Source organism: Chaetodon trifascialis, chromosome 10 (assembly GCF_039877785.1).
Source record: "Chaetodon trifascialis isolate fChaTrf1 chromosome 10, fChaTrf1.hap1, whole genome shotgun sequence".
In the NCBI taxonomy this organism is placed as follows: Eukaryota; Metazoa; Chordata; class Actinopteri; order Chaetodontiformes; family Chaetodontidae; genus Chaetodon; species Chaetodon trifascialis.
This window is the reverse complement of record NC_092065.1, coordinates 20,528,759-20,554,878: the sequence shown is the minus strand read 5'-3', so window position 1 is coordinate 20,554,878 and position 26,120 is coordinate 20,528,759. Positions and strand designations below refer to the sequence as shown.

The following is a 26,120-nucleotide window of genomic DNA, read 5'->3' as shown; positions in this document are numbered from 1 at the left end:
CAGCAAGCAGAATCTTTTCTGGTAGGCTTTTACATTGAAACATAGACAGGAAGTGTTTAATTTAATATAATTGACGGTGGTCCAACTGCTATCATAAAAAATACTATTACAAAAAGTGGGTGGAATTACTTGGTGAATGAAACGGTTTGTGTTAGAAAGAGGAACTGAGAGCAGCAGAGTGCTGAGTATGACATTACTTGCTGTGCTGATTGAATTAGTGCTATGGGAATGTACATTATGCTGAATTTACCATGAGAGCTGGTGGGGCACTGGTAAGTCCACCCCCCTCAGAATGTCTTCACTAGTCCATTATTTCAATATTGCTTTGTTTGAGAATTTTCCACTTGCATGTAACACTGTTGTGCATCAGCCAGCCTTTGTGTCCTGTGTGCCTGCTGGGTGGAGACCCCGCATGTTGCTCACACTAACCCCTGTTCTTGTCTCTTCCATGTGGAGGCCGGTCCCGCGGAGCGCCTCGCTCCTTGCGGGGGTGATTTGGTGTGGGCGAGCGGGAGCTGGCGGAGGACACCGGGCTGGCCAGGTCAGCATACATGTCATCTGAATCTGCGCTACGCACCGAGCTGCTGCTAGAGGATGCTGATGACACTGACGACACACTGCTCACGCTCAGTGACCTGCAGCAGGAGACAACAGTTCGACCATGAGCTTCCGATTCTCAGACACTCAAAGGAGATAACTGAGCAGCGTCATCACAGGTGTGTGTACACAACACATCAAGCTCACTTACACATACCCTGAATAATAACTATCATACCTGGATTTCCTAGAGGGATTCCCAATTGTGACGGCACATGAAAGCAAGAAAAAAAAGAAAAAAAAGAATCCATATTAGGCTGTGTCATCATCTCTGAGTGACTCATTACACGCATTTAGAATAACATTATATTTTGGATATTTAAGCTTACAGATGCACAAGGTGGCTGCAACAGATAAATAAGCTACAATTATAGCACTGGATAGTACCAAAACCCAAAAAACACCAATTATAAGTGCCTTCACTTAAGGTTACATTAGCCTTTCCTATCAGAGCTGAGGTGTCTAGGTTTAAATAGCCCTTTCTGATACCAGACGGAATGACATCAGTCCAGTCTGGCAGTTTTAAAAAGTCTTGTGATTAGCATCCGTTCCTTGAAAGGAAGGTCTGTGGTGGGTGTCCACTGGGGCAAGCACCTGGATTTCCTGGATCCGGAGCGTGAACGTGACAGGGAGTTGGAGGAGGATCTGGATCGGGAGCTAGAACCAGTATAACTGCTACCACTTCCACTAACACTCCCACTCACAGTTCGCCTGCAAGAGACAGACAAAGAACAGACAACACAGCAGGTTTTTTTTTTTTGTGAAATGAAAACCAAAGTGTACGACCCAGCTCCCTGTTCTGCAAGTTCTGACAGTTGAATGCCTCTGCTAACCAGTCAGGTTGCAGTTTACATCCATCCATTTTTGTTTTACTATCTGCTAAGCAACTTGAATTGAGGAGGCACCGGACAAACCTAGCAGAGAATGATCAGAAACCTGTATAAGGTGTAGAGGTTATTTGACTTCATCTAGCACATTCAGGTTGCTCAAAACTGGGATAAGGGCTTATCTAGGTTTATGAAACCAGGATATAATATTCAAATTTGCAAACACATAACCAGGAAAATCAGCCCCATGCAACAACAGAGATGTGATCCACATTGTAAAAGGTGCTCTCCTCAACTCTTCAACTGTAAGTAATTGCAGGATTTCACCATCTCCAATCCATAATATTATTAAAAGATTCAGAGAATAGAGAAATCGCTGCACATAAGGGGCAAAGCCCAAAAACCAACAGTGAATGCCTGTGACCTTTGATCTTGACTTCTATGGGCCTGAGCTGAGTGAAAAAGTGGGCTGTGGTCTGTCCTCATTTCAAATTGTTTTTGGAAATCATGGACGTCGTTTCCTCCAGGCTAAAGAGGAAAAGGACCATCCAGACTGTTACCAGTGCAAAGTTCAAAAGCCAGCATCAGTAATGGTATGAGGGTGTGTTAGTGCCATGGCAGGGCTAACTTATACATCTGTGACGGCACCATTAATGCTGAAAGGTCAATACAGGTTTGGGAGCAACATTTACTGCCATGCAGACCACGTCTTTTTTTAGGGATGTTCCTGCGTATTTCAGCAAGACAATACCAAACCACATTCTACACGTGTAACAACAGCATTGCTTTGTAGTAAGAGTACAGTATTAGAACGGCCTGCCTGCAGTCCAGACCTGTCTCCCACTGAAGATGTGCAGCTCATTAAAAATACAATGGAAGAGCCACACTGTTGAGCAACTGAAGTCATTTACCAAGCAACAATTTCACTTTCAAAACACTAACGCAAGTAGTTGTAGTCCTCAGATCCCAAACTCTAACGGAGTATTATTAAAAGAAAAGGTGATGCAACACAGTGGTAACTGTCTAATGCAGCATCAGCTTCAGAATGAGGGTATATTTCCCCCAATAAGGTCAGCCTGAACATTAAATATCTTGTCTTTGTAGTGTAGCGGACTGAATATAGGCTGAAAAGGATTTTGCAAATAGTTGCATCCAGCGTCCCAACATTATGGAGTTGTACTGGGGTTGTACTTTAAAGTATGGGGTGTCAGAGCTCTGTCTGACCAGAATGAATGAAATCACAGGTATTGGTGTGCAGGGCCACAGTCCTTCTCCCTTTTTGTGGAACTCCAAAGAAGGAGCTGTCATGTATGTCTTGACAGCACTGTGCTCTCTGTACATAAGAACATGTGTGTATTTCCATGTGACGCACGGCTAAGAAACACTGAATTTTTGTTTTTGCTCTGTACCGCTGTGGTGAGCCACTCCTTAAAGACAGTGACACGCTACAGCATCTCCGAAAACATGATCAGAATGTCACCCTATCTTGCCGCCCCAGCAAGTATCTCTAACCTATAGCATAACATATCATATCTGACAGTCAGGGGGAAGTGGTTTATAAACAGAATAATAAACTGGTTTCCCTGGATAGTTTCCACATGTGAACCATTCTGCCCACACTCTTGATGAAAACAGGCTCACACACCCTTACTGTTATTCCCTGCCCTTTAACTGTTCTTCCCCTCTGGCTGATGTTGATCTTTGTGTCACACACACACGCACACGCACACGCACACGCACACACACACACACACACACACACACACACACACACACACACACACACACAAACACACACAAACACACACACACACGCGCAATGTGGACAAAACTCACAAAGATGTAGTTTTTCCTGTATCCATCCACCCACTCCTTCACGCACACACAATCTGCATGGTCCTTCCTGAAAATAGTCAGCTGGAAGATACACCTGCAGTATCACGTGCCACACAAACAGAGACACAAATCTGCAGCTGCATGTGTCCACATCCACTGTTGAAATACTTCCATGCAAAAGTGTGCCCACTAAGCAAACATCCCACACACATGCAAACACACCTGAAACTCTTTGTACAGCATCCAGGCAGTTTTCCTGTACGCTCACTGCTTGCTCACAAAACATTGCAAGGAATCCTGAACATCTATATATAATAACATCAGAATTATCTTCCATGGAAACAACAAAGCGATTGTCTCCATCATTCAACTGCAGCAATTCAAAAGGAGTTCAACGATGCTGAGGCAATCCATTTCCAGTAATCTGACTGAGACCATTTTCACTGCTTTATGTCACAAACCTTAATCAGAATTGGACCTACTGTTTGGCTTATATCCACGTGCCTCAAGATTTTTGTGAAATTGTTTAGACTGATTCATGAACAGTTCAACAACAGTCCTGCCACTTCCACTCTTTAAGCCAGGATTGTATTTTTGAACGATACTTTGGTGTTTGTATGCATATATGGACATATAAACTCAGTTGTATTTTGTTTAAATGCATTGCATTGATGTTTTCGATGTTACCACATTATACTTGGCCACATCATGCAGAGATCAGATCAGAATTCAAGTAAAAAGGCCACCAACCAACCAAGGAGCAATGTAAATTCAGCCCTCTCTTCAAATCACACATGACATCTTTACTGCTCGAGTACAATTACACCCGCAACTGATCTATGGAAGAAGCCTCTGACGGGGTCTTGCTCCTGTATGAACGGCAGCTGAAGTTACAAAGACTATAACCACAAATAAAATTGGGGCTTGTGATCCTGCTGAATGTTGTCTGAATGAATGTCTGATTGACTTCACCTGTGTAGAAGTTGCATAGCAGCCTGTATAGATGTCACAGAGTTGAAATGTTGACCTTTTGAACATGGTCTAATCACTGGGGCTCCATCACTGACTTATTAATCAAACATGCTTTAACTTGTATGACAAATTTTCCACTGAAGGAAAGATGTACGGCTTTGGCTGTAGATACATGTTTAACATTATCACTGTTCCTGAACACATTTTGCGTATTTGTTGTTGACTTTGATGTGATCACAGTCTGAAGCTGTTTATGGTGATAGGAGGGTGCTTTGTTTGGTCTTAAACATAATTCTGCTACTTGACTAAGTTACTGAAGCGCTACCATGAGAAGCTGTGGGTTTCCTTTTAACTTGTTTGCTATCAATAATGTGTTGCATGTCAATTAAAATGTCACAACCTCAGAATGCCCCAAACAGGCGTTATGACTAGTAACAGGTCACACTGGATTTTAACAAAGTAAACCAACACTCGCCTCAATCTCGAGTGGGAATGGATTAACTGGAAAAGAACCTTTCCTTTTCCTGATGCCTGACTTAGCAAACTCTTTTTGTGATGTAGTAAAATCCAGCAGATTTTCAGTCAAATATAACCCCATGGCAGATGATGTGAAATGTAATATATCAAAGCATTACCATTTTGTTCAACAGCACTTAAACCGTTGCCTCAAGACGAACGGGGAACTCAAAGGTGAGACACCTACCTCCTTGGAGAACGCTGCTGCCTTCCTTTACGCCTGTCTTCTCTTAGGTTGGGAGGTTTTCCAGGTTCCCGTGGTGGCACGGGTCTCCCCGCTCCACCGCCACCTGCACCTCCAGGCTCACAGGGATTGGTGGGAGGCTTCCCACCTTCTGGCAGGGTTTTGGGAGGCCTGCCCTGCAGTCCTACGGGTGGAGCAGGACTGGGAGCTTTCTTCATGGGAGGCTTGTCCCTGCGAGGAGGTGGCATGGCACCCGGCTTCAGTGGCATGCTTTGGGAGGGAAAAGGCACTTCTTGTTTTTTCAAGCATGCAGACAGTGATGGTATATGCTAACAACTAGCAAGCCAACAGCAAAGCTTATGCGATGTTCTAGTCCATGATCAATAAATAATAACGAACAGTAAACAGGCATGATGCAATTTGATATGGGAGCAAATCCAAACAGCAGCCGTCTTATAAGAATTTACTAGTTGCATTGCTTAATATCTTGCACACAAAAACATGTTTTTAAGGTGAAACAAGGGTGAAAGCAGCTCAAGTAAGCATGACTGACTATGGATTAAACAGATGTGAGATTTACCCTTTGGCCAACACAGGAGGAAGGTTCTGGTTCTTAGCATTCCTAGGTGCTGCTGGACTCGGCGAGGGAGATGTGGAGAATGATCGAGACCTATAAATCAAGTAGTCAGTATAGTGTCATTATGCGGCTTAACTTCAAGATGAGATCACATCACACAAGTATATAATGCTTTATAATGCTGCACTATGTCATTCAGAATAAAAAAAACATAACTCTAGAGCCGTGGCTGGATCTGTTTTCATTTTCAAGAGTTAGCTACTGAGCAAATGAGGAAACACAGGTCGTGAGTGGAGTCAATAAAAATCATGACTTTTTAAAATTGTCAAGTTCAATGTTTTTTGTGGTGGCACTTTGTGATCAACTTGTATTTCAAAGACTACAGAATTACAGATCTCAGACTAGGCTTATCATTGAGGATATTAAGTCTTGGCATTAAACTGTGAAATCCCACAGAAGCAGAGTTTAACATGTCTGCAGTCGTAACAGAAGTGGAGGTAAGACTGTTTGACGGTGTGTTTTAGCATTGGTGCAAATTGACCAATTAGGTGTGTGAGATACACACAGACAAAAACACTTGTGTACCTTGAGCGGCTGCCACTGAAAGAGCTGCGCTGGGAGGAGTGGCTGGAGTAGGAGCTGAACGAGGAAGAGCGGCTACGGGAACGAGACGACCCAGAGCCTGTGTAGGATGAAGAGCGAGACGTAGACCTGCAAGAACGACAGACAGACAGACAGACAGACAGACAGACAGACAGACAGACAGACAGACAGACAGACAGCATTCAGTCACTGCTGATTCAAACAGTGTCAAAGCAATAACCAATGATACAGGGGTGTTCACCGTATAGCTGATATGATAATTTTAAATGTAGATGATACCTGTGTGAAGGTCCACCAGCAGGCTAAATTCTAGCCTAGATGTTTTTTTCCGCAGCACATTAACAACAGGTTTTAAATGCTGCTTGTTTTTCAACTCATGATCACGTAGGACATCCGGACATGAAGGAGCAGGTCCTACCTGGAGGAGTTGGACAGTGAGACGGAGGAGCCTGAGGGTCTGTGTTGGCGGCGGCCTCGGGGAGGGGACCCCAGCCCGGGGCGTCTCCTGGGGGATTTAGACCGACGCCAAGGGTCCTTCCACTCATCTGGTCGCCTCATAACTGGAATAACCTCTTTCTTTGAGGGAGGCTCCATCGGCCTGCTGAGAAGGTTGAAATCATGATAGATGGTTGTTAGAGACAAGCGACAGAGTAAAAACAAAAATCTGTTTATTTTATTAGAAACTCATTTGGGAAAAAATATGGAAGCACATCAACTGTTTCACTCAAACACCAGAAACATCAGAGAATGAAGGAACTGAGAATAAACAACAAACTGATCTCTGATAATGTAAAAAAAAAACGCTCACTACAGGAACTTGCAAACCATGACAAAATCACTAAACCAACAAGAGTCTCACACCAGAAGTTAAAGGTGACATATTAAGCTCATTTTCAGATTCATAATTTTATTTGGGGTCTCTATTAAAATTGGTTTACATGCTTTAATGTTAAAAAAAACACCTTATTTTTCTCATAATGTACACTGGTACAGCAATCTATATTCCCCTCTGTCTGAAATGCCCTGTTTCAGCTTCTTTCTTTTTAAGAACCCCACAAAGGTGTTTTCAGATTCAGAGTTTAGCCACACTCTTCTACTGTAAATATCACCAGAACAATCCCTTCTTAACCAAAAACTTCACCACTGCACGTGTTACTGCAGCGCGAGCTGACCAGGCATAATTTAGGAAGAAGAAGAAGAAGAAGAAGAAGAAGAAGAAGAAGAAGAAGAAGAAGAAGGAGGAGGGAAAATAGACGGAAGATGAAAAAAGGAAGAGGAGGAAGACAATTGAGAAATGAAACTCATAACCTTTGCCACCATTGGCAGGTTGTGACTGTGGTCCACTGTGATCTTTTAAGTAAGATGTCCATGTGGTAAGATTTAAGTTAGTAAAAGTACTCACACCCTAAAACAAAGGTTAAGAGAACATAGCAGTTACATCAGACATAACAATGGTATGCACTTTAATTAATAGGTGAATGGTTCAAGTGATCAGAGGTGCCAATATTCACATAAAAAAAGAAAGAATAAGATGTAGAAAGAGTGAAATAGTAAAAGCTGGTAGTTATGAACAAGCTGGACTGATCTAACTTAAAGCTGTACTTCAGCATTTTTGTGCTCCACTCCCACTTCCACTTATCCTACCAACAGTTGAGTTCCTAACATGTACACCAAGGTTTCTGTAGGTAATCTGAGTGATACAATTAAACATTTTCAGGATATATATATATGCTACAACTTTGTAAAATTTCACCAAAATATTGGCCCAATTGAGGGTGCTTCTTTGTATCTGCAATTTATTGGAAATTCAAATTACTCATCAAAACTAGTTAAAAATAATACATATTTTTCATTCTTGACTAAATTGTGGAATTGATTCCTGGTAGGCGTATTGCTGCTTAATTGTATTATCTCTCCATCTTTTTCTCTTTAGTTTCACTTCTGTTGTAACTTCATGCCAACACACACCGATGTAGATAAACACAACTTAGCCACTGTAGATTCAGAGTAGGCTGTGTAAGGATGAGAGAGTGAGACAGTGGTGTTTGACTCATGAACTGCCTGCACTGAAACTGTCCCTTGATAAAGATACACGTCTACTAATGTCCCATTTCACCTATCCTTATACAGACAAGAGACTGAGATTGAGAAAAGACTGAAAGACTGAGAAAAAAAAGGTTGGACTCTGATGTCAATGACCACATTCAAAAGGGCAGGTGTGACGAGTAAAGGATGGACAAATCAAAAGCACAGCAAACTGTGCAAATATGGCTGGTATCAGTGTCAAATTCCTACTTTCTAAATTCAGGAACAATGACGGAGGACAATGAGTAATGTGAAACTACAGACGGAAACTCAGTCACCCAGCCAGGGTGTATTAAGGGAGAATATTTGGGCTGGGAATTTCTTGGTGCATCGAGGTTTCATGTGCTTAGACACAGGGTGCTATGATTCCATTGAGAAAAACATTTCCTTACTGTATTCAGAAAACACAATCCTTAACATCCATCCTGAGCAAGTCTGATGCATTATCATTCTTAACATGAGCGAGTGAGTCCCTCAGCTCGCCGAAGACCTCTCCTCACTTCTAGTTTTGCCTGCTCTGAGCATTGTGTTTGACACCTTTGACCGCAAATTCCTCTTGCATCAACTTGAGTATAACGTTGGCATCACTGGCACTGCATTTTAATGGTTTCCCTTATATTTGCTGGGGAGGACTCACAAAAACTCTCATTGTACATGCGTCTACGTGGTCAGTGCCTCTGTGAACTCAATCTAAATTTCCATTTTTACACAGATGACGCCCAGGTCACACATATTTCCATCCAGCCGGGAAACACAAACCTCTACTAAGACTCAAGTCATTGTTTAACTACAGTTAGGTACTGTCATCTGAGTGTCAGTTTTCCTCTCACTTTCAAGAAACACAGCGACATCACTTTCTTCCCTCTCCGTCATACTGCCTGAGCTTGGCCATCTCTAACACAGTCAGACGCACAAATACTCGGTTGCGGATTCTTCTCAGGTGAAATGTGTTTTTTTTAAGGTCTTAAGTATGAAAAGTGTTTTTACTAGAACCAACACATTTGGTCCTCACTCTGCTGGCCACTTATCCACCTGTCAGAAAACATCACATTCTCCCACATATACTCACATCATGGGATGCAGGCTCTGTCATTATTCCAAACAGTCACAAGCCATCTATTGATTTTCCCACTGTGCTCCACAGCTTTAGAAAACTTTAGAAGATCACAAAGGCAAACACAAATGACATTTTTGAATCAATACTGAAAACTATTCCACCTCTTATAATTGAATTGTCAGTTTGCCACCTGTTTCCTGTTTTGTTGTTCCTTATTTATGGCTTCCTGTAAATAAGCAATAAAAACCTGACTTGTTTCAATATGTATTTTCCAACTATATAAATAAATAAAAACTCCATGGTTCATGTCAAACAAATTTTCGGAATTGTTTTTCGCATCATTGTACTAATTAAATGTTTAAAAGAAACACACACATTGTAGTGTTCTGTCCTTACATTGTGCTAATCTGCACCATCTAGACAACAATATTATTTGCCAGAGAAGCAGATTCCTCATTTGTTGAGTAGTTGTCGTCATGTGTCACTATGATTGGTACGACTGGCGCAGCTGTTCTATATATTCCACTTCATCCAAGCCTTTAATGCTTTGCGCTGATGCACAGACTGTACATGAAACAAAATAAAAAAAAAAGCACATGCACTAAGAAATGCCCACACAGTCCATAGGATTAAGTAGGGCTAGGCGATAAAACGATAACGATATGTCTCGCGATAGACATGGAATCATTATCAATAAAAAATGCGTTCAATAAAACATTCGATAATTTTTTTTCTTCGTCGCAAGGTTGGTTGCATGAACAAAGGCACTTGCTCTCAGGTAACCGAGAAACGTAGGGAGTAATCGCTGATCAGTGAGAGAGACACGCTAACACGCCAATCATGTAACAGTATCGAGTTCGGTTGCGCCATGTCGTTGTCACGTGTTTGATGCTCCGTGAGGAGTGAGATGAGAAATAGAAAGTGAGCACTGCAGCGAGCGAAGAAATCGTCGATAGAACAGGGAAAGTCAGCTTGCCAGTATGGAGTTTTTTGGATTTTATAAGTCGGACTGTAGTCAGACCAATGTGGTCTGTAACTTATGCAAGACTGTTGTCCCCACCAAGACCGGTAACACCACAAACTTATTTAACCACCTTAGCCACGCTCACTCTTTGGAGCGCAGCTGTATTCACCAACGTCCAACAACATCTGCAACCGCAGCACCACCGCACAAGCAGCAGACCGCCATGCAGAGGTATCTGCTTCAGACATAACGGAGGCAGCGGCATATCATATAGCTAAAGACATGCTTCCACTGAGTACTGTGGAGAAGCCAGGTTATAAAAATTTCTTACACGTGCTTTTTTTTTTACTTGCAATAAAATTTTCCGCATTTTTAGGACTACAACTAACAATTATTTTCTTTATCAATTAATCAGCCAGTTAATTTCTAACAATTAACATTTGATTTGTTTGGTTTATGAAATTCAGTTCAGTTTCAGTTACTATGATAGAGGGCTCTGAACCAGTTGATTTTTGCCATTTATCCTTAAAATGAAAATTTTCTGTTTCAAACATTTAGGTTGCCTAACCATTTCAGCTCTTATAATCTTAAACATTACGTGTCATCATGTCACCCAATCATTGTGCAAAAGATTAATAGTAAAAGCCTGCTCACTTAACCATTATTATAACAATTCACAATTTACCATCAATGTGTGTGGGATTTCCCCCTGTAGAGAGGTGAGTGTTTATTTTTGCAAAAAAAAAAAAAAAAGACAGTAAGTTACTCTCAAGCCTGTCTCTAAATATTTGTTTGGGGAAATAAACAAGATAAGTGGATATTCCCACTGTGAATGAAACTAGATTACAAAAACTCTGAACTCTTGAGGGAGTCGTATCTCATCTTAAATTAGTGTGAGGAGTATGTTTTCGTTTAACTGCCGTTGGACATTGTGCTGCATAAACAATTTGAAGCTTAATATCACACGTCACAAAGACGAATTAAACACCAATCTCGCACAGGGATGCATGCGATTATATAAACATCTGCTCGACAAATACAAGTGCAAGTACACAAACAGCATATGTAACTAGTGAAATTCCACAGGTGTGATGCAATTGCAGACGTGATCTTGTCAGAGCACAACCCAATGAGCTAAAAATAGAACCACAACACTAGGGCTATTTTTAGCTACTCATGTTTCTTCCAAACAATGGATCATTTCCTTTGAGGAAGGAATGAAAAAAGGAAGTGGGGCAATTAAACCCAGAAGGCATACAACAAAAGATACTGGGATGTTTGCTGACCTTTGTCAGCAAACAAGCCTGAGGAGCCTTCTGGAAAAGCTTGCGCCAGTGATAATACAAGCTGAACAATGCACAAACCTAACGTCAGTGTTTGTTTTTAGATACAGAGCAGGTGTTTAAATTTTGAAAAGCGTCAAGGAGAGTACAGAGAGCGTCACAGAGAGTACAGGCGTCAGCAAGTTGATTTAAGACATGAGATTGCTAAGTAACTGTGGCTGCAATCTTGTATTACTTGATTACTTGTACTGAAATGTAAAATACAAATTATGACCATATTCACAACTATTTATGTTTTTTAATTTCACATTAAGACTTGTTAAAGATCAATTAACTGCTTTTGAAATTGAAGTCTTGAAGTCTTTTGACTCAACTCATTTGTATTCACTGATGGTAGCCTTCAGTGATCAGAAAGAAAAAAAAAAAATCAAACCAGGTGGAAATTATTTGTGCATGAAAACAGTGTTTCTATTGCAGAAGGGAAAAGTACTATTATAGTGACTGAGTTTGCATCAGCTGGGGAAGACGGAAAATTAGGAATAGGCCCATCTCCATTTCTGTTCCACATAAAGGCCATGCCTCTGCAGTTTGGACATGGTACACTAACATTTATGATTAACTTTTCTTCAAATGAGCAAGACCACTTTTTGGTGAATTTATTATTGTGGCGAGCCAAAGTTGAACAAGAAAAGCAGTAAAGTTAGATGAATGTACATACAGCCTTTCCCACACATGAGATTCAACAAATGGAATAATTTAGTAACGTGCTACTATTTTGCAGCAGTGACGCAACTTATGTAGTCACAATAACATTGATATTTGTGTAACTGCAGATTAGAAAGTGAAGAAATAAATCATTTAAAAGCTAGCTAGCTTGACATCAGCTATTGTATATCAACACTAAATATTTAATCAATTAAAGTTTGTATATTTCACTAGGTTCCGCTTCTCATTCAAAATGTTCAGCAGGAAAATATGACCCAGAAAGACAGCTCACAGGATGCACTTCCATGTGTTCTTTGTTTTTGAGTTTAAGGATTTCCACATGGCCTCTGGCAGGTAATATTACTGTATGTGTTTTACGTCACTCATCGCTGAACACAATAGCAAAATGCGGGTGTTGGCTGACAGGTGACAGGAACGTCATCATCATCATTGTTAGTGCCTTCAAGGCTGGCGAGGAAAACCTAGTTAAATTCCACAATTTCAAAACCAGAGACCTCAAATGCAGGCAAAACAATGGAAATATGTGACACCACTGGCTGCATTATCAGTCATAAGCTGGGAGACTGAATCACAATGAGGGAAGGATTGAAAGAATGCCAACGGAGTTGTAGTAATGTGTATTGCACACACAGGGGAATATTTTGTTACATTGCCTGCCACATAAGAGGCAAAGCTTTTAGCAGGAAATGGAATTTCTAATTAAAAATTTCCATGTCTTTTCTGACAGTCTAAAGTAATGACTACATACAAACTAATGTCGTGTATGATTTGTAGAACCTGGTCTTTCCATGTAAACTCTGAGTTGGCAGTTACATAATACAAAAGAACTTCATGGTCAACTATGTGTGTGTAATAGAAAGAATTATAACTTCCATCTAAAAAGATTTTGCTATACTTTTTACAATATTCAGACTGGCAAAAGGACAAAAAAGCAGGAAAATGGAGAGCGTGCAGAGCTCTGTGGTTGCAAGGGCGAAGTCATGTGGTCAAGAGGTTTGGTGGTCCTTCCCCAAGAAAATGATGATATTTGATTAAAAACTATGCATTTTCACACAATTTTAGATAATTATCATTGGAGCATTTATTCAAAAACCTCACAGGTCCCTCTGCTAATAGTCTGATTCACTGCCAGCAGGTACCAGAGAGAGAAAGATGAGAGGCTGGCTGTCGTCTCAGCCAGTTGCTAAATTTACAAGAATCTGGCACATTTTAAGATGCGTAGCAAACTTAGATAAACATATTTGCTATGGTGCAGGGTAACGGACAAAATCAATACAACTGAGAAGTCGAGGGAGGCTCCATCCTTGCCGAAGCCAGCTACTGATGTGGCCAATGATAAGCCTCTACTGTAACTGAGAGGCTGGCAGTGGATAATAGGAAGCTGACTATTCATTCAACCAAGGTGGTAATTCAAGAGTCTAAATGAGCAACCTGCTGGATCAGCCGCCGGCTTGAAGATAACAGGCATCCCAAGGCTAACTAGATTAGCTACTGCTTTGGCTGGTCATTTTCTTCTTTTGTATTTTATTGGCAGATTGGAGTATTACTTGTTGCATTGCTCTTTGGGAGTTCTTTGTACTGTCAGAGAGACAGAATAGGAAACCGACAAAATTGACTATTTGAGGCTCTTTACTTCATACTGTACAGTCACACAGCATTTACAGCCTAAGTTACGCTGCCACCTGGTGAACATCCCAATACACTACAAAGCGGCCAAACTGACCTACAGCACTGCTGTACCAGCTGTTGTAAAACAAAAAGAAAAAAACAATGAGCTCATCTGGCTCACAGATGGCCGGCAAGCAGTATTGGTGGCAAAAACATTTGATCGGGGCATCCTTAATATAATGACTGTTATCATTAATAATTTAGGTGTGGCTCATGTTTTGGGAACACCTCAATAAACTGAGGCATGTTGTATTAAACAACTATATTTATTACTGTGCTGTTAATAAAGTTTAAAAACCAGATAGTGTAAACGTACTCTTCTCGTTTCTTCGTTTCTCTGGTGTTGCTCCTGTGCCTCTCCTGTACACTGATGGTCTTCTGATCAAACTTTTTTAACTTATTATTCAGCCAACACAAACCATGGCAACAGCCAACTGAAATTTCACTTACTTGGGTGGCAGGCTGAGGGGGGATCGTGGTTTCAGTTTGTCCTCGTCTTTCTTCTCCCTGGCGTCTCGAGGAGGACGCATCCTTGGCCTCTCCTTCTCGTCTCGCTTCATCCGGTCTCTCTCCCACTCTTCTTTTCGCCGCATCCTCTCCTTCTCGCGCTCACGCTCTCTCTCCCTCTCCCTCTCTCTCTGCCGGCGCTCCCTCTCGCGGTGATCTCTCTCCCTTTCTCGGTCTCTGTGGCGCTCCCGAGGGTCGCGTTCCCGTTCGCGCTCCTGTTGAGGCGGATGTGATCAGTTTTCGAGGTGACGGCTTTGAGAAAACCAACTAGCATTATTCTACGCTTTTCTTTCTGTAAATAAATCTCTGTAGCGTCAACTGTAGTGTTTACAGTTACTCAACGGGGGTAAAGAGTCAATCTATTGTGGACTAGTTTCAGAGGGGAAGATGTCATCCGGTGCAATATTGTGGCTCACTGATGTGTTTCTTCAAACTTGATTTTAGGTCGTTGAAGGATTCACATGAGCGATGAAAACCTTGAACTTTAAGGAGAAATCTTTCAGCAGACTGTGGAGGATACTCACACTGTAGTGATAAGGAAGGGGAGCTTCTGTGTACTGCACTCTGAAGTTTTCATACTGGCCACCTCGCCACAGAGCCTCCATTTCATAGTCATAGTATGGATCAGCATATGGGTCACTGCCACGGAAAACACATGTGAGAAATCGTACGTTACATTACAAAGTCAATTTGATTGTGGTTCTGACAAGGAACAGAAAAATGACCAAGTGAGGTGTGAAGAGTTTTTGTGTCTATGTTGGTCTAACCTTACCCATATATAGGATCTCTGAAGTCCATTTCACTGAAAGAGAAAAGCAGTTTAGAATCAATGACAACACCAATCATATCATCTTAGGTGCATTTCCTACACACTGCTTGTGTGTATACTTCAAGGCAAAAAAAAAATCTTTCAAATAGCATGTTTCTGTGAGATGTCTAGTTTCATGGAGACAACAAAAGAGTGTCCTTTGATGCGGTGTGCTGAAGAAACAACAGCATCTCTTACTAGACGGTTACAGAGCACAAAACCTGTGGAGTTATCTTGGGCTTGATCTATAACTCTGTCATGTATAATCTCCTGAAAGAAAAAGCATGTGCAGCGGTAAGATTTTCTTTACTTTATGAAACCTCTGACTGGAGACACTGTGGTAAAATCTAAATAGCTTCCAGGCTTGAACCAGGGGAAGGTTTCACTTGCTCATCTGGAACTATTACCTTCAATCAGACTAATATTACACTCAGCCCTAAGTGCTCCCGTTAAAGTTTATGGAGGGCGAGAGGTTCCTGCATCAGTGACACTGTCTTGTTTGTTTCCTACTTTCAACTGATGACACAGTGTATTGAAGGGGAGCAGGTCATACTCTCTGATGATGCGATAGCTGCGTTCTCTGAAGAAATCATTCTCTTTATCAAATTCTCTCTCGTCCTCTCCGATGGTCACGTTGAAACGCTTCTCCTCAAAGTCTGGCTCCTGCTCCTTGCGGATGGTGGCCTTCTTCAGCACCTATGGGACACAGAACCGGATATAAAAGTACTCATTTAAACACAGCAGATTTTAGAATGACGTGAAGAGAGGTAAGGTATCTATGTCTAACCTCTCTGGATGTTGCTCCCACTGTTGCTTTTAATGAGACTGTGTTTCTATTATTTTGTCCATCACATTTGTAACAAATGAGGGTGGGCTAAATAACAAAAACACTTCGCCACGCCTCAAAATCAGCTTCAGTGACTGCAGGTAGCAAGTACAAAAGTTCTGTACTTAGCCCTATGAGCTAAAAGGGCAAACTTCTCCAAACTGGTGACAGGAAAAGGTTGTTATAGTAATAAAGGGGTAGTAATAAAACTGCAAACCCTGTAATCTGTAAACTCCATTTGGTCTGGAGTGTTATTAAACAAACAGGTCTATAGTCACAGGCAGTTAACACACTCGACAGCATGTCAGCCGTTCCATCTGGCACACGCTCAACTGTCTTTCCATGGTAGGCAGTGGAAGTGTTTACCTCTTTGGCGTGCCTCAGACCTCGCTCCCAGGCACTCTCCACAGGAGGCTCAACTGGAGGAGGGGGTGGAGGGAGCTCCTCCACTGCCGGTCCAGCCTAAAACAGTGAAATTTATTCACAGTTTCATAATTCATACTTTTTACTGTTTTACAAAAAAGCAAAAATATTAGAGTCTTGATATGAGTGCTATGTAAGTGCAGAGCAGAGGGACAGAGACGTACCCAGGGATTATTGGGTATGAGTGGGTGTGGTCCTCCAGGAGGTGCTCCGTTAGGTGAGAAGAGGTCTGGCTTACTGATGAGAGAGTAGTTACCTTTGTCATTGACTCCAGGGTGGATGAACCTACAGTTCATACCCCAAGTACAATTTCCTGGAGGAAACAAAATGTAACAGTATGGTTTAAAATCCACTGCAGGCAGAGTGACACAGAGTAATTATTTATTTTGTCATGAGTGGTTCTTGGATTAAGACACTGAAAACACATCACTGGTTATATTTTCTATTATGGATGCAATGATACGGTCATTATCAAGATTCCATTCCTGCAAATATCTTGGTACAAATCATCAAATCCAGTTGCAAATATGGTGACAAACAAATTGCCACAACTGAATAAACACCAGCAGTGGAAAAATATAATGCACTAATACAGACATTAATGTTAGTACTGTACCCCTATTGCCTATTCTTGATAAGAGGACAGTGGAAAAAGAAATTGAAAAGTATATTAGGAACAATGGCTCCCCCTGCTTCAGAGCAACTCACATAACAATATCTGACACATCTGTCACGTTCTCCAAAGCAACAACAGATATTATCACAATGTTGGACTGTTACACGTCTACCATTAAATCTTCAAGGATGCATGGATTTGAGAATCTTAGTCAATGTTCAGTTAAAGTGAAATCAATACTGTTTGGTCACGGTGTATCTAATCCAGAAATCCAACCCAACTTTGTGCTCCTGTGTATTAATGAGTCCAGGCCTGTTCTCTTCATTTTAATTCTTGTCAAGACTGAAACACTTTTGCTGCACCCTTAACCTGCTCGACAGGAGGTTATGTTCTGAACTTCAAATTTAGATCAGCTATGATAAGCGCCACTCTTTGATTAATTCTTTTCCTGAGTGAAGAGTGAAAGACAGAAAGAAGCACCATGCAAAAGATCAGCCCCCCTAGCGAGTTGAGCTCTCATATAACCTCAATGGCTTGTTCATAATCATCCTTAGGAAAGGCCAAGTGATGCAGACTTCAAAACTTTATTAATAATGTGACTCCTCAAACAATCAGTTACCATGGGCTCCTCTAAGCAGCTGCCCAGCACACTGAAAATTCCTAAGTTCGTAACATATTAAAGAAATGGTAGTTAATAAGCTGAGGCCTGGAAGACCAGGAAAACTTTCCAAGAGGGCTGCTCATAGCATTGCTAGAAAGGCAAATCAAAAGCCCCTGTCTGACTACAGAAGACCATCAGGAAGATTTAGCAGACTGTGGTGTCGTTGCACTGTTCTGCTATGCAGCCACACCTGCACAAATATGACCTTGGTGGAAGAGTCGTCAGAGGAAAACCTTTCCCGCGTCCTCTGCACATAATTCAGCATCAGAGGTTTGCAAAGGATCATCTAAACAAGCCTGATACAAGTGCCAGTATGCAAACAGTTGTTATATATGTGGGAGCGGAAATGAATCTCTTACATGTGTATCCGTTTCCACAATGATTAAGATTTATACCACACAATCAGCTGTATTACAGCTTCATAAATGTGATGAACAGAATGCATATATCTGTCATATGTACACACAGTTTTAGTTGTGAATCTATACAGAGTTTTATGTATCTGTGGCAAGCATTTACAGTAGCACATGGGAGCTCGTGGTTGTTTCCAGAGATGGGCCTCGGCCGTGGTTCAAACCCCTTGTCCTCCAACCATTTGTCTGAAAACTTGCATTTCTCCATTTGGCTTTTTAAAACCCCAGACAACTTGAGAATAGACCAAACTTTGTAGCAATGTGACCACATTTTTCCACTCCACATTAAAATCAACTATGGCATAAATAAAACACTGAAGACTGACTACTTCCTGGATAAACCAGTCAGTCTCTAGTACAGCCTGAGTTGTAAAAACTTGTATTCTGATGGTCTCCCCATGTAGTATTGTAAATATACTTTTGACATTGACAAAGAGTGGATGAAAATCCTCAACATAGTTATGAAAGAAGTCTGCCACACTGAGATACACTTGTCAACTTGCCTTGCAGACCCTAGGGACGCCCAGATCGATTGGACACTGATCTTGATCAGCAGATAATCAGTAAAAAAATGGGGCCAGCAAATCAGTGACTGCTCAGCTTTCCCTACTGTGTTTTTATTAAATTTCTAATTACTCTGTTGGTACTAATGGGTTGGTAATCAAACAGTCAGTCTAACATTTGATGCAGTGGTCAGTTATAGCTGACTAACGTATGTGAACTCGCCACCATAGGAACAGTGGTTACATAACCTTTGAAACAGGCAACAACTTAACCTTGCACACACTCCAAGCCTGAGCGTCACAGGTTTGCTCTGGTACTTAGAGAAAGGCTCTTAGCCTCTGAACAAGATTGACTGTGTGTTTTATTCCTTCACAGTGTTTTGAAGCTTAGGACATACTGCCAACTAGTGGAGATCCCAATACAATACAAAGCAGTCAGATTGACCTATAACATGCTGTACACAAGCTGCTGTAACAAAACAAAACAAAAGATTGATATTGGATGTGTATTAGCTGATATGGCTCATAGATTATTAGTAATCGGTATCAGCAGCAACAATGTGACAGGGATATCCCGACCTGAAACATATCTTGGCGGAAGTGCCACAGCAATATTTTGTTATGTACCGCCTTACTTATACACAAATACTAATACATCTGTCATGAGCTTATATCAGCCAATAATATCAGCCATGATATGCTGGTTGAGCTCTGGGGTAAGATCTGCTCTTCACCACCTACCTTTGATGAAGAACCTGCAAATTGGACGTGGTCTGATCTTCCTGTCTGAGGGATCTTTGACCTCCCCCTCCTCCAGGTCATCATCCTGCCCACAGACGCAGATGACACATTAGAGCACCTATAACACACGCACACACGTACATAGGCACACACACACACACACACACATCTAGATTCGCTAGAAAGCGCCTTTTCCAAGTTTTGTGGCCACCATACACTCTTAGTAAGGGAGGGTGAGGCGAGGGGTGGGTTTCAGTGTGCAACCTCACAATGAGATGCCACCAAATCTGACACACTGGTCCTTTAAAAGAGAGTCATGCAGTCAGTTCCCAGCAGGCCAACAAGGCTGTGAAACATAAACTGTGTATTTGTGGTGTGTGTGTGTGTGTGTGTGTGTGTGTGTGTGTGTGTGTGTGTGTGTTATTTATCAGACTGTGTAACTGTTCCACTGCAACTCTGCTGATACACTGGGTATATTGTATATTTTTTAGTACATTTTGTACAGAATTATGAAGCCTGTCAGAAAAGTACTTTTTTTTAACTTTAGTGTTTTTTTGTAATTTTATGTATTTTAATGGTTCTCTGACATATACTTAGTAAGGGAGGGGTAAGGAAAGGAGATGGCACTAAATCCTACACACTGAACCTTTACTGCCAGGATCAGACTACATGAGTCTAGACTGATTTTGAGACGATTAGGTTATGGCCGACCAATGACTACCATTATGGCCGACCGTGAAGGACAATCGGGCGTCTACACCCCTGTGGTGTGACATACTAAACAACCTGTCGTGCAACGTCTGGGACGCCCCATGACACCTCGACCAAAAGACTAGCATGTCAGAATTGCTTTGTTTTGACACAAGACATGGTGCACAGGACCGCCAGGATCACATGCAAGACTTCTGTCACCATGACTGACAGTTGCTTCACCCGCCTCCCCAATGAGATCTAAACTTGTGTGTGAAATAAGACATACTGTGATTGGTTGGTATCATAAGGTGTAGTCTTACCAGTCAACTGACCAAGACACAGCAAGAGTTTATGGCACTGCACACTGTTTGTGTAAACACGGCTGAACCTGAGGCTTATATGTCTGTTTTCATTAGTGACCGGACAGAGTGGGCATAACAGCTCTGATCGGCATTATGAGTTTATATATATATATATAATATCATAGTCATTCAATGGATTTTACAATGCTAGAATGGGAGCAGTGGCTGTATTTTATTTATTTATTCATTTATTTATTTATTTTGGCTCTTGTGTACACAACCTTCCTGGTTGTGAATGAACATGCATTACTTTGCACTACTAATTTTCCAAACCCTAGTTGTGGCCTCTAGTTATGGTATCCCATTCTTTATTCAAACTGTATTCCAAGTGTGAATCTCCAGGGTATTTCGAAAATATAGCGAAGCACAGCTCGTGACTAAGAACTGTATATCTACATGCTGTCACCAAGCAAGGTGGCAGAAGAGTGAAATACTTCAGATTTGGTTGCATAGAACCGACCATGCTGACCACGGAGCCAGATAGAGGTTGGTAGTTGACTCCAAGCTCATATAAGATTATTGCATGTTTTGAACCAAGCTGCGGTAGCCATGGCCTGCACAGTAATACTATCAGTGTAGCACACGTAATGGTAGCCGTAACAGGGCTAATTACTGCTCACTATGTTTCTGACACAAAGGAGCAGCAGAGCCAACACGCCCATTTGTTTTGATCTGCGATATCAGTGCTCGTGTGCGACATCCAGTGGCTGAAAATCTCGTACATAGAGCCTTTAACATGTAGCTACCAGCAAAAGAATGATCACTTACATCAATCTCTCCTTCATCAATCTCTCCGTCATCTTCATCCTTCTTCTTGTCTCTGAAGGAATCTCTGCGCATTCTCTCAGGCCCTTTCAGGTCATCTGTTCTCCTGAATTCACTGTCTTTAGGAGATGGGGGGAGGATTGGTTTTTTCTCCTTCTTTCTGCTCTTGTCCTCACTCTCCTCCTCTTCTTCCCCCTCTGCTTTTGTGTCATCCTCATCTTCCTCTTCCTCGTGCGTAGGGATGCTGGGCTCCTCTGGGACCTCTTCGTCGTAATCCAGTTCGTGTTCGTCCAGCTCCCGGGAAACAGACACTGAGTCATCCTTCATCTCCCTCGCTGCAACAGCTCTCCTCCTCTCCTCAGCTCTCATCCTTTCGTCCTCCTCTTCCTCCTCAGCCTTGATTTTGTCTTCCTCCTCCTCGTCATCCACCTCAGCTGTCTGAGGTTCTGCTGAGGCTTCCTTTTGATAGTCACTGTAACGTTCCTCCCCATCTTCTCCATCCTCTTCAGCAGTGAAGCCCCTGCCCTGTTCTGGTTCTGAGTCTGGAGACTGTGGGGTGTCAAAGACTCTACCCTCTTGCTCCTCTCCTTCCTTCTCCTCCCCATCCAAATGGTCCTCCTGTGGACCATCTTCATCCCCCTCCATCAGCATAATGGTACCATGCTCCTGTCCCATCCCTTCTGCTTCTCCTACAGGCTCCTCATCCTCTGGGTCAGAGACAAAGTCAGGGATGACCTCATCCTCTTCTTCCCTCTCCTCGTCTAATTCTGAACCTCTTCCTTGGCTTTCCATCTCCTCTTCATCTTCCTCAATGAGTCTCCCATTCTCCTCTTCATGAACTATTTCACTGTCTGAGATGAGCCTGTCCTCATCTTCATCAGGAGAATCCAGCAGCTCACTGTCAGAGAGGCCCTTCTCCTCCTCTTCAGGGGACTGAGGGGACTGTGTAGGGCTTTCAGGAGTATCCATTAGAGAATATTCTGGTGTAAACAGAAAAACAGGAGTCTGTAAAATAAATAGCCAACAAGTAATATGCTAATTGAGCCTGAGCTTTGTTAGCAAATGCTTTATTATATCAGGAGAAGAACATCATGACATAGTCTATTAAAAAGAAAATGTCAATTAATGATCTGTACAGCCAGGTTACACACCAGTTAGCACAGAATTTCAGATCATGAACTATGCAATAGAACTGTCTCTGGTCAAAGCCAACACATATTTATACAAAGTGCACCAAGAGAAAATATTGTAACACAGCCTATTTTTTAAGTTTCCACTTGAAAACGACCACAACCCAGTTTATCTTTGTAGAAAAACACAACAGGAAATGACAGAAAAACCTAACCCAATATAATAGTACAACTGTTCATTAAAGGTGTTCTGTATACAAGAGTATTTACACACGTAACTTAACACTGTAAACATGCTAACCAGATGAGAAAAGGGGGAATAATACTGTCAGACCGTCAACTGGTTTGACATATGAGACCGCTCAATACAGTACAATATATTTTTGACTAGATAACACACAAAATGTATGACAGCACACTCCAAGTGTTGGTTTTCGAGTGATTTTAACTTTGCCAAAGAATAACTGGCTGGCTCTAAATAGACAAGACTAGAGCTTCTTTATTTTGTCCATACCTTGACTGAATGAAAGTTAGCGTCGGCGCCGCTAATTCAACAGTAAAGGAGACACTTAGCTATAGCAAGCTAGCTAGCTAATCTTCCAGTGTTAGAAACCAAAACCTTCATATGCTTCAAATATCTCCTAAGAATCCCGTACCTAGTTGTAAGAACATAATAGCCAATTATGTCCAAGTTTGCGATTACTACACAAGTTCACCTAGAGCGTAACATAACTGGTAACACTTCTAATAGCTGCGTCGGGCTAGTTTGCAACAAGGCCCATAACTTGCCAGTGCGGAAAGCTGGTTAACCAAAGAGCACACTGCCCTCACCGAACAGCACATCTTCTCAACGAATACAAACAAATAAACCGGTTCGCTGAAAGGCATAAGTATCCGACACTGCCGCTTTAGCAATGACAGGACAATGTAGCACTCTCGCCTGTCTTTCAATTAACAATGCAGCCTCCCCTAAAGCTAAGCTAACACCGCAGCTGTACTCGGCTAGCCGCTAACAACCACACATTTTGATTCACCTTGCCGACCCGGAGATCTTTAAAGACGGCACTGCTGCGTTAAGAACTGCCCCCTTCCGCTGATATTGTCTTTTACAGTCTACAATAAATATTATACGGTTTATTTTAACCGCTATGGTGGATAAAATACAACACTCGGCACGACACAGCGAGAGCGGCCATTACCTCAACGTCATCAACATACGACAATGTGGGGGGGATAGGCGCTGCTGGAAGTGATTGAGGCAGACCTCAGATCAGTATATGGATCAGATTAGACTCGTTCGAGATGAACTGCCCGATCTGAGGCGCTCCAAAGCGAGCTGGCAGGGAGAGTTAGCGACTTTATTCTGTCAGGTTTCTCTCCTTCCAAAGACAAGTTTCATAACGAGGCTAATTAAGGAATCTAAATTGTACTTTAGCTCACCGCATACATTACAATTAATTGCGTCGGACTTCAAAATAAGTCCCGTTTTCAAAATAAAGTGTTAACACAACGTATATACCAAATACACATACCTATATGGAAGTTAGATTAATCAAGCATTTTTACTGGATAAGTGTAGAGAAATTTCATTTCTGACAGTGACTGATAGATTTCAGTTGAGGACAACTCTCACTCACTCTCAGAATGCCTTTATTAGTCCCCCGGAGGGGAAATTCTGTTTCAGTTACATCCCATCCAAGAAACATAAAAAAGGAGAATGACACATAACATGGGGAGTACAGTACAATCGAGAGAAATTTTGAAGTAAAAGTCCCACATTTGTACCTTGAAATGGGTATATTTCTGAGTATTGAGGTTCTACAAATACACACTGTTCCATAATTTCTCACGATGACTGATAGATTTCCGATCAGGACAACTGTGACTACACACTACATCAAAACCAAACAAAGAGATGAACAAAGAGATGCCCACATGTAAAAACAAAAGCCTGAACAATGAAACAACACCAAAACCCAATTCAGGTCTTGCAAATCTCACCTGAATGCAACATTTGGTTTTAAAATCCAAATCCTGGTTTGTCACTGAATGAGACCCACCAGATTCAGACAAGCCCCTGTGACACAGCCATGACATCACCACCACCACAACAGCAAATTTCTACAGGATGTGTGTCGTTCATAATCAAATGGATATACTTTAAGTATCCTTGGCAACAGTCCCCCAACTTGCTGGACGAGTGACAGACTGTGTTATGTTCACTGAACATGTCGGGATTCTGAGAAAGATCTCCATGCAACCAGAGATCTCACCTTAGCTGCAGAATGAAGATAACATTGCAGATTACACATCTGCACCCTGCTCTCTTTCAATTAAGTCAACTCTAACTCTAGCTTTCTCATGTGATGTAGCCACTCACATTATTTTCCTTCACTCTAATATGTGTAGGCTAAACAACTGGAATCTACATTTGCACTGAGATGTTGCACCTTTGCTAATGTCTCACATGCAGTGGAATTGAAATCTACACTCTCAAATGGACTGAATGCAAATGAGGGCTGTATATGTGTATGTTTATGTATATGTGTGTTGATTTATGTTACAGTGCTGGAGTGGAATTATGATGTAATTGCCATCCAGAGTGGGGGGAGCATATTAAGAGAAGCATAGTTCCTAGAACAGTGTGTCGTATGTGCATCGTGAGTGAGTGGTTGAGTGAGAGAGAGCCAGACAGTGAGGAAAACAATTATTTCCCCTTGTTCTCCTCAACTACAATGTGGAAGGTGGAACAGAAAAGTCTAACAGGTTCTGAAACAATACAAAACTTTGGAAAAGTACAGTATCAGTATCAGTATCAAGTGATGACCAGCATGTAGGCCTTACAGCTGGTTTGTTGCAGGTTTAAATGTCCTCAATAATAGACTACTCCTCCTGCTGAAATAATATTTACATGCAAGTGTCAGATTCATTTGCAGAAAATGAACTCCATCTGCCTGACAGTTATCCCCCGACTGGAAATTTGTTCCTGTGTGCATGAAAGCAAACAACCCTTAGGGGTAATTTACTGACTGTCCACAGTTTAGTTCCAGTGGCTGCACATAGCAGCACTAGACAAGTCCCTCTGTCAGAGAAGCTGTGGGGTTCACACATCCTCCAATTTCCAAAGACCCCCCCAGAAAACATTGTGTATTAATGATTTGAAGGTTTCTAAATATAAATGTGAATTTAAGCAGGGTTAATGAATTAATAAAACAGTTTATATAGCATTTCAAATAATTCTCTTAAACTACTAACATTTTGAAACGTGATGACCGATTGTCTGAATATATTATTTAAGTTGATGTCAAATGCAGATTGTTGTTAATTTATTTGTTATCATAAGAATTCCTGCTTTTTGAATCAAACGTGGTATTGTATTTATAGCCATCCTTTATGCCTTGTTAAAAGGCAACTTGGCATTATGCAAAATTTGGACGGACCAAATAAAGGCTGACTCAGCAAAGGGCAAATGACACTTGCGTAAGTTGCTCACTTCAAGCTTTGATCCACTAGATGGCAGCAGTGCCCTTACACAAAATGACTACCAAACGTGTCGGGGTTTTCTAGCTCTTCTTTCTCATATAGTAGGATTATTATAACAGTGAATTAATAATACAAAATACACTGAAGTTTGAACATTTTTCGTAGATTGTGGTAGAAGTATATAAAGATGGCCAATTTGTTGTATCCCCCTTTCTACACATGGGGGAAAAAGTTTTCTTTGTCATTCCTTCAGTCAATACAGGGAGCATCAGAAATAAAACAGACAAAATATAA

General features: G+C 41.5%; 1 protein-coding gene across 3 annotated transcripts in view; it reads right to left on the bottom strand.

The window, feature by feature from the left end:
- zc3h18 (zinc finger CCCH-type containing 18) overlaps nt 1-23,554 on the bottom strand; it is a 30,066-nt gene extending 6,512 nt beyond the window's left edge. For 2 of the 3 annotated variants that reach the window (XM_070972732.1, XM_070972733.1), the window contains exons 1-15: nt 23,378-23,554; nt 21,217-22,193; nt 19,394-19,478; nt 16,624-16,772; nt 16,403-16,498; nt 15,764-15,906; nt 15,175-15,204; nt 14,927-15,041; nt 14,346-14,617; nt 6,531-6,713; nt 6,095-6,220; nt 5,513-5,602; nt 4,936-5,202; nt 1,192-1,308; nt 430-635 (exon numbers count right to left, since the gene is read on the bottom strand). In XM_070972732.1, the coding sequence (XP_070828833.1) occupies nt 430-635; nt 1,192-1,308; nt 4,936-5,202; nt 5,513-5,602; nt 6,095-6,220; nt 6,531-6,713; nt 14,346-14,617; nt 14,927-15,041; nt 15,175-15,204; nt 15,764-15,906; nt 16,403-16,498; nt 16,624-16,772; nt 19,394-19,478; nt 21,217-22,182 (2,845 nt within the window). In that variant the 5' untranslated portion in view covers nt 22,183-22,193; nt 23,378-23,554. The remainder of the gene's footprint in view (nt 1-429; nt 636-1,191; nt 1,309-4,935; nt 5,203-5,512; nt 5,603-6,094; nt 6,221-6,530; nt 6,714-14,345; nt 14,618-14,926; nt 15,042-15,174; nt 15,205-15,763; nt 15,907-16,402; nt 16,499-16,623; nt 16,773-19,393; nt 19,479-21,216; nt 22,194-23,377) is intronic. The other variant, XM_070972734.1, reaches the window with a different exon arrangement.
- Nucleotides 23,555-26,120: the final 2,566 nt, after the last annotated feature.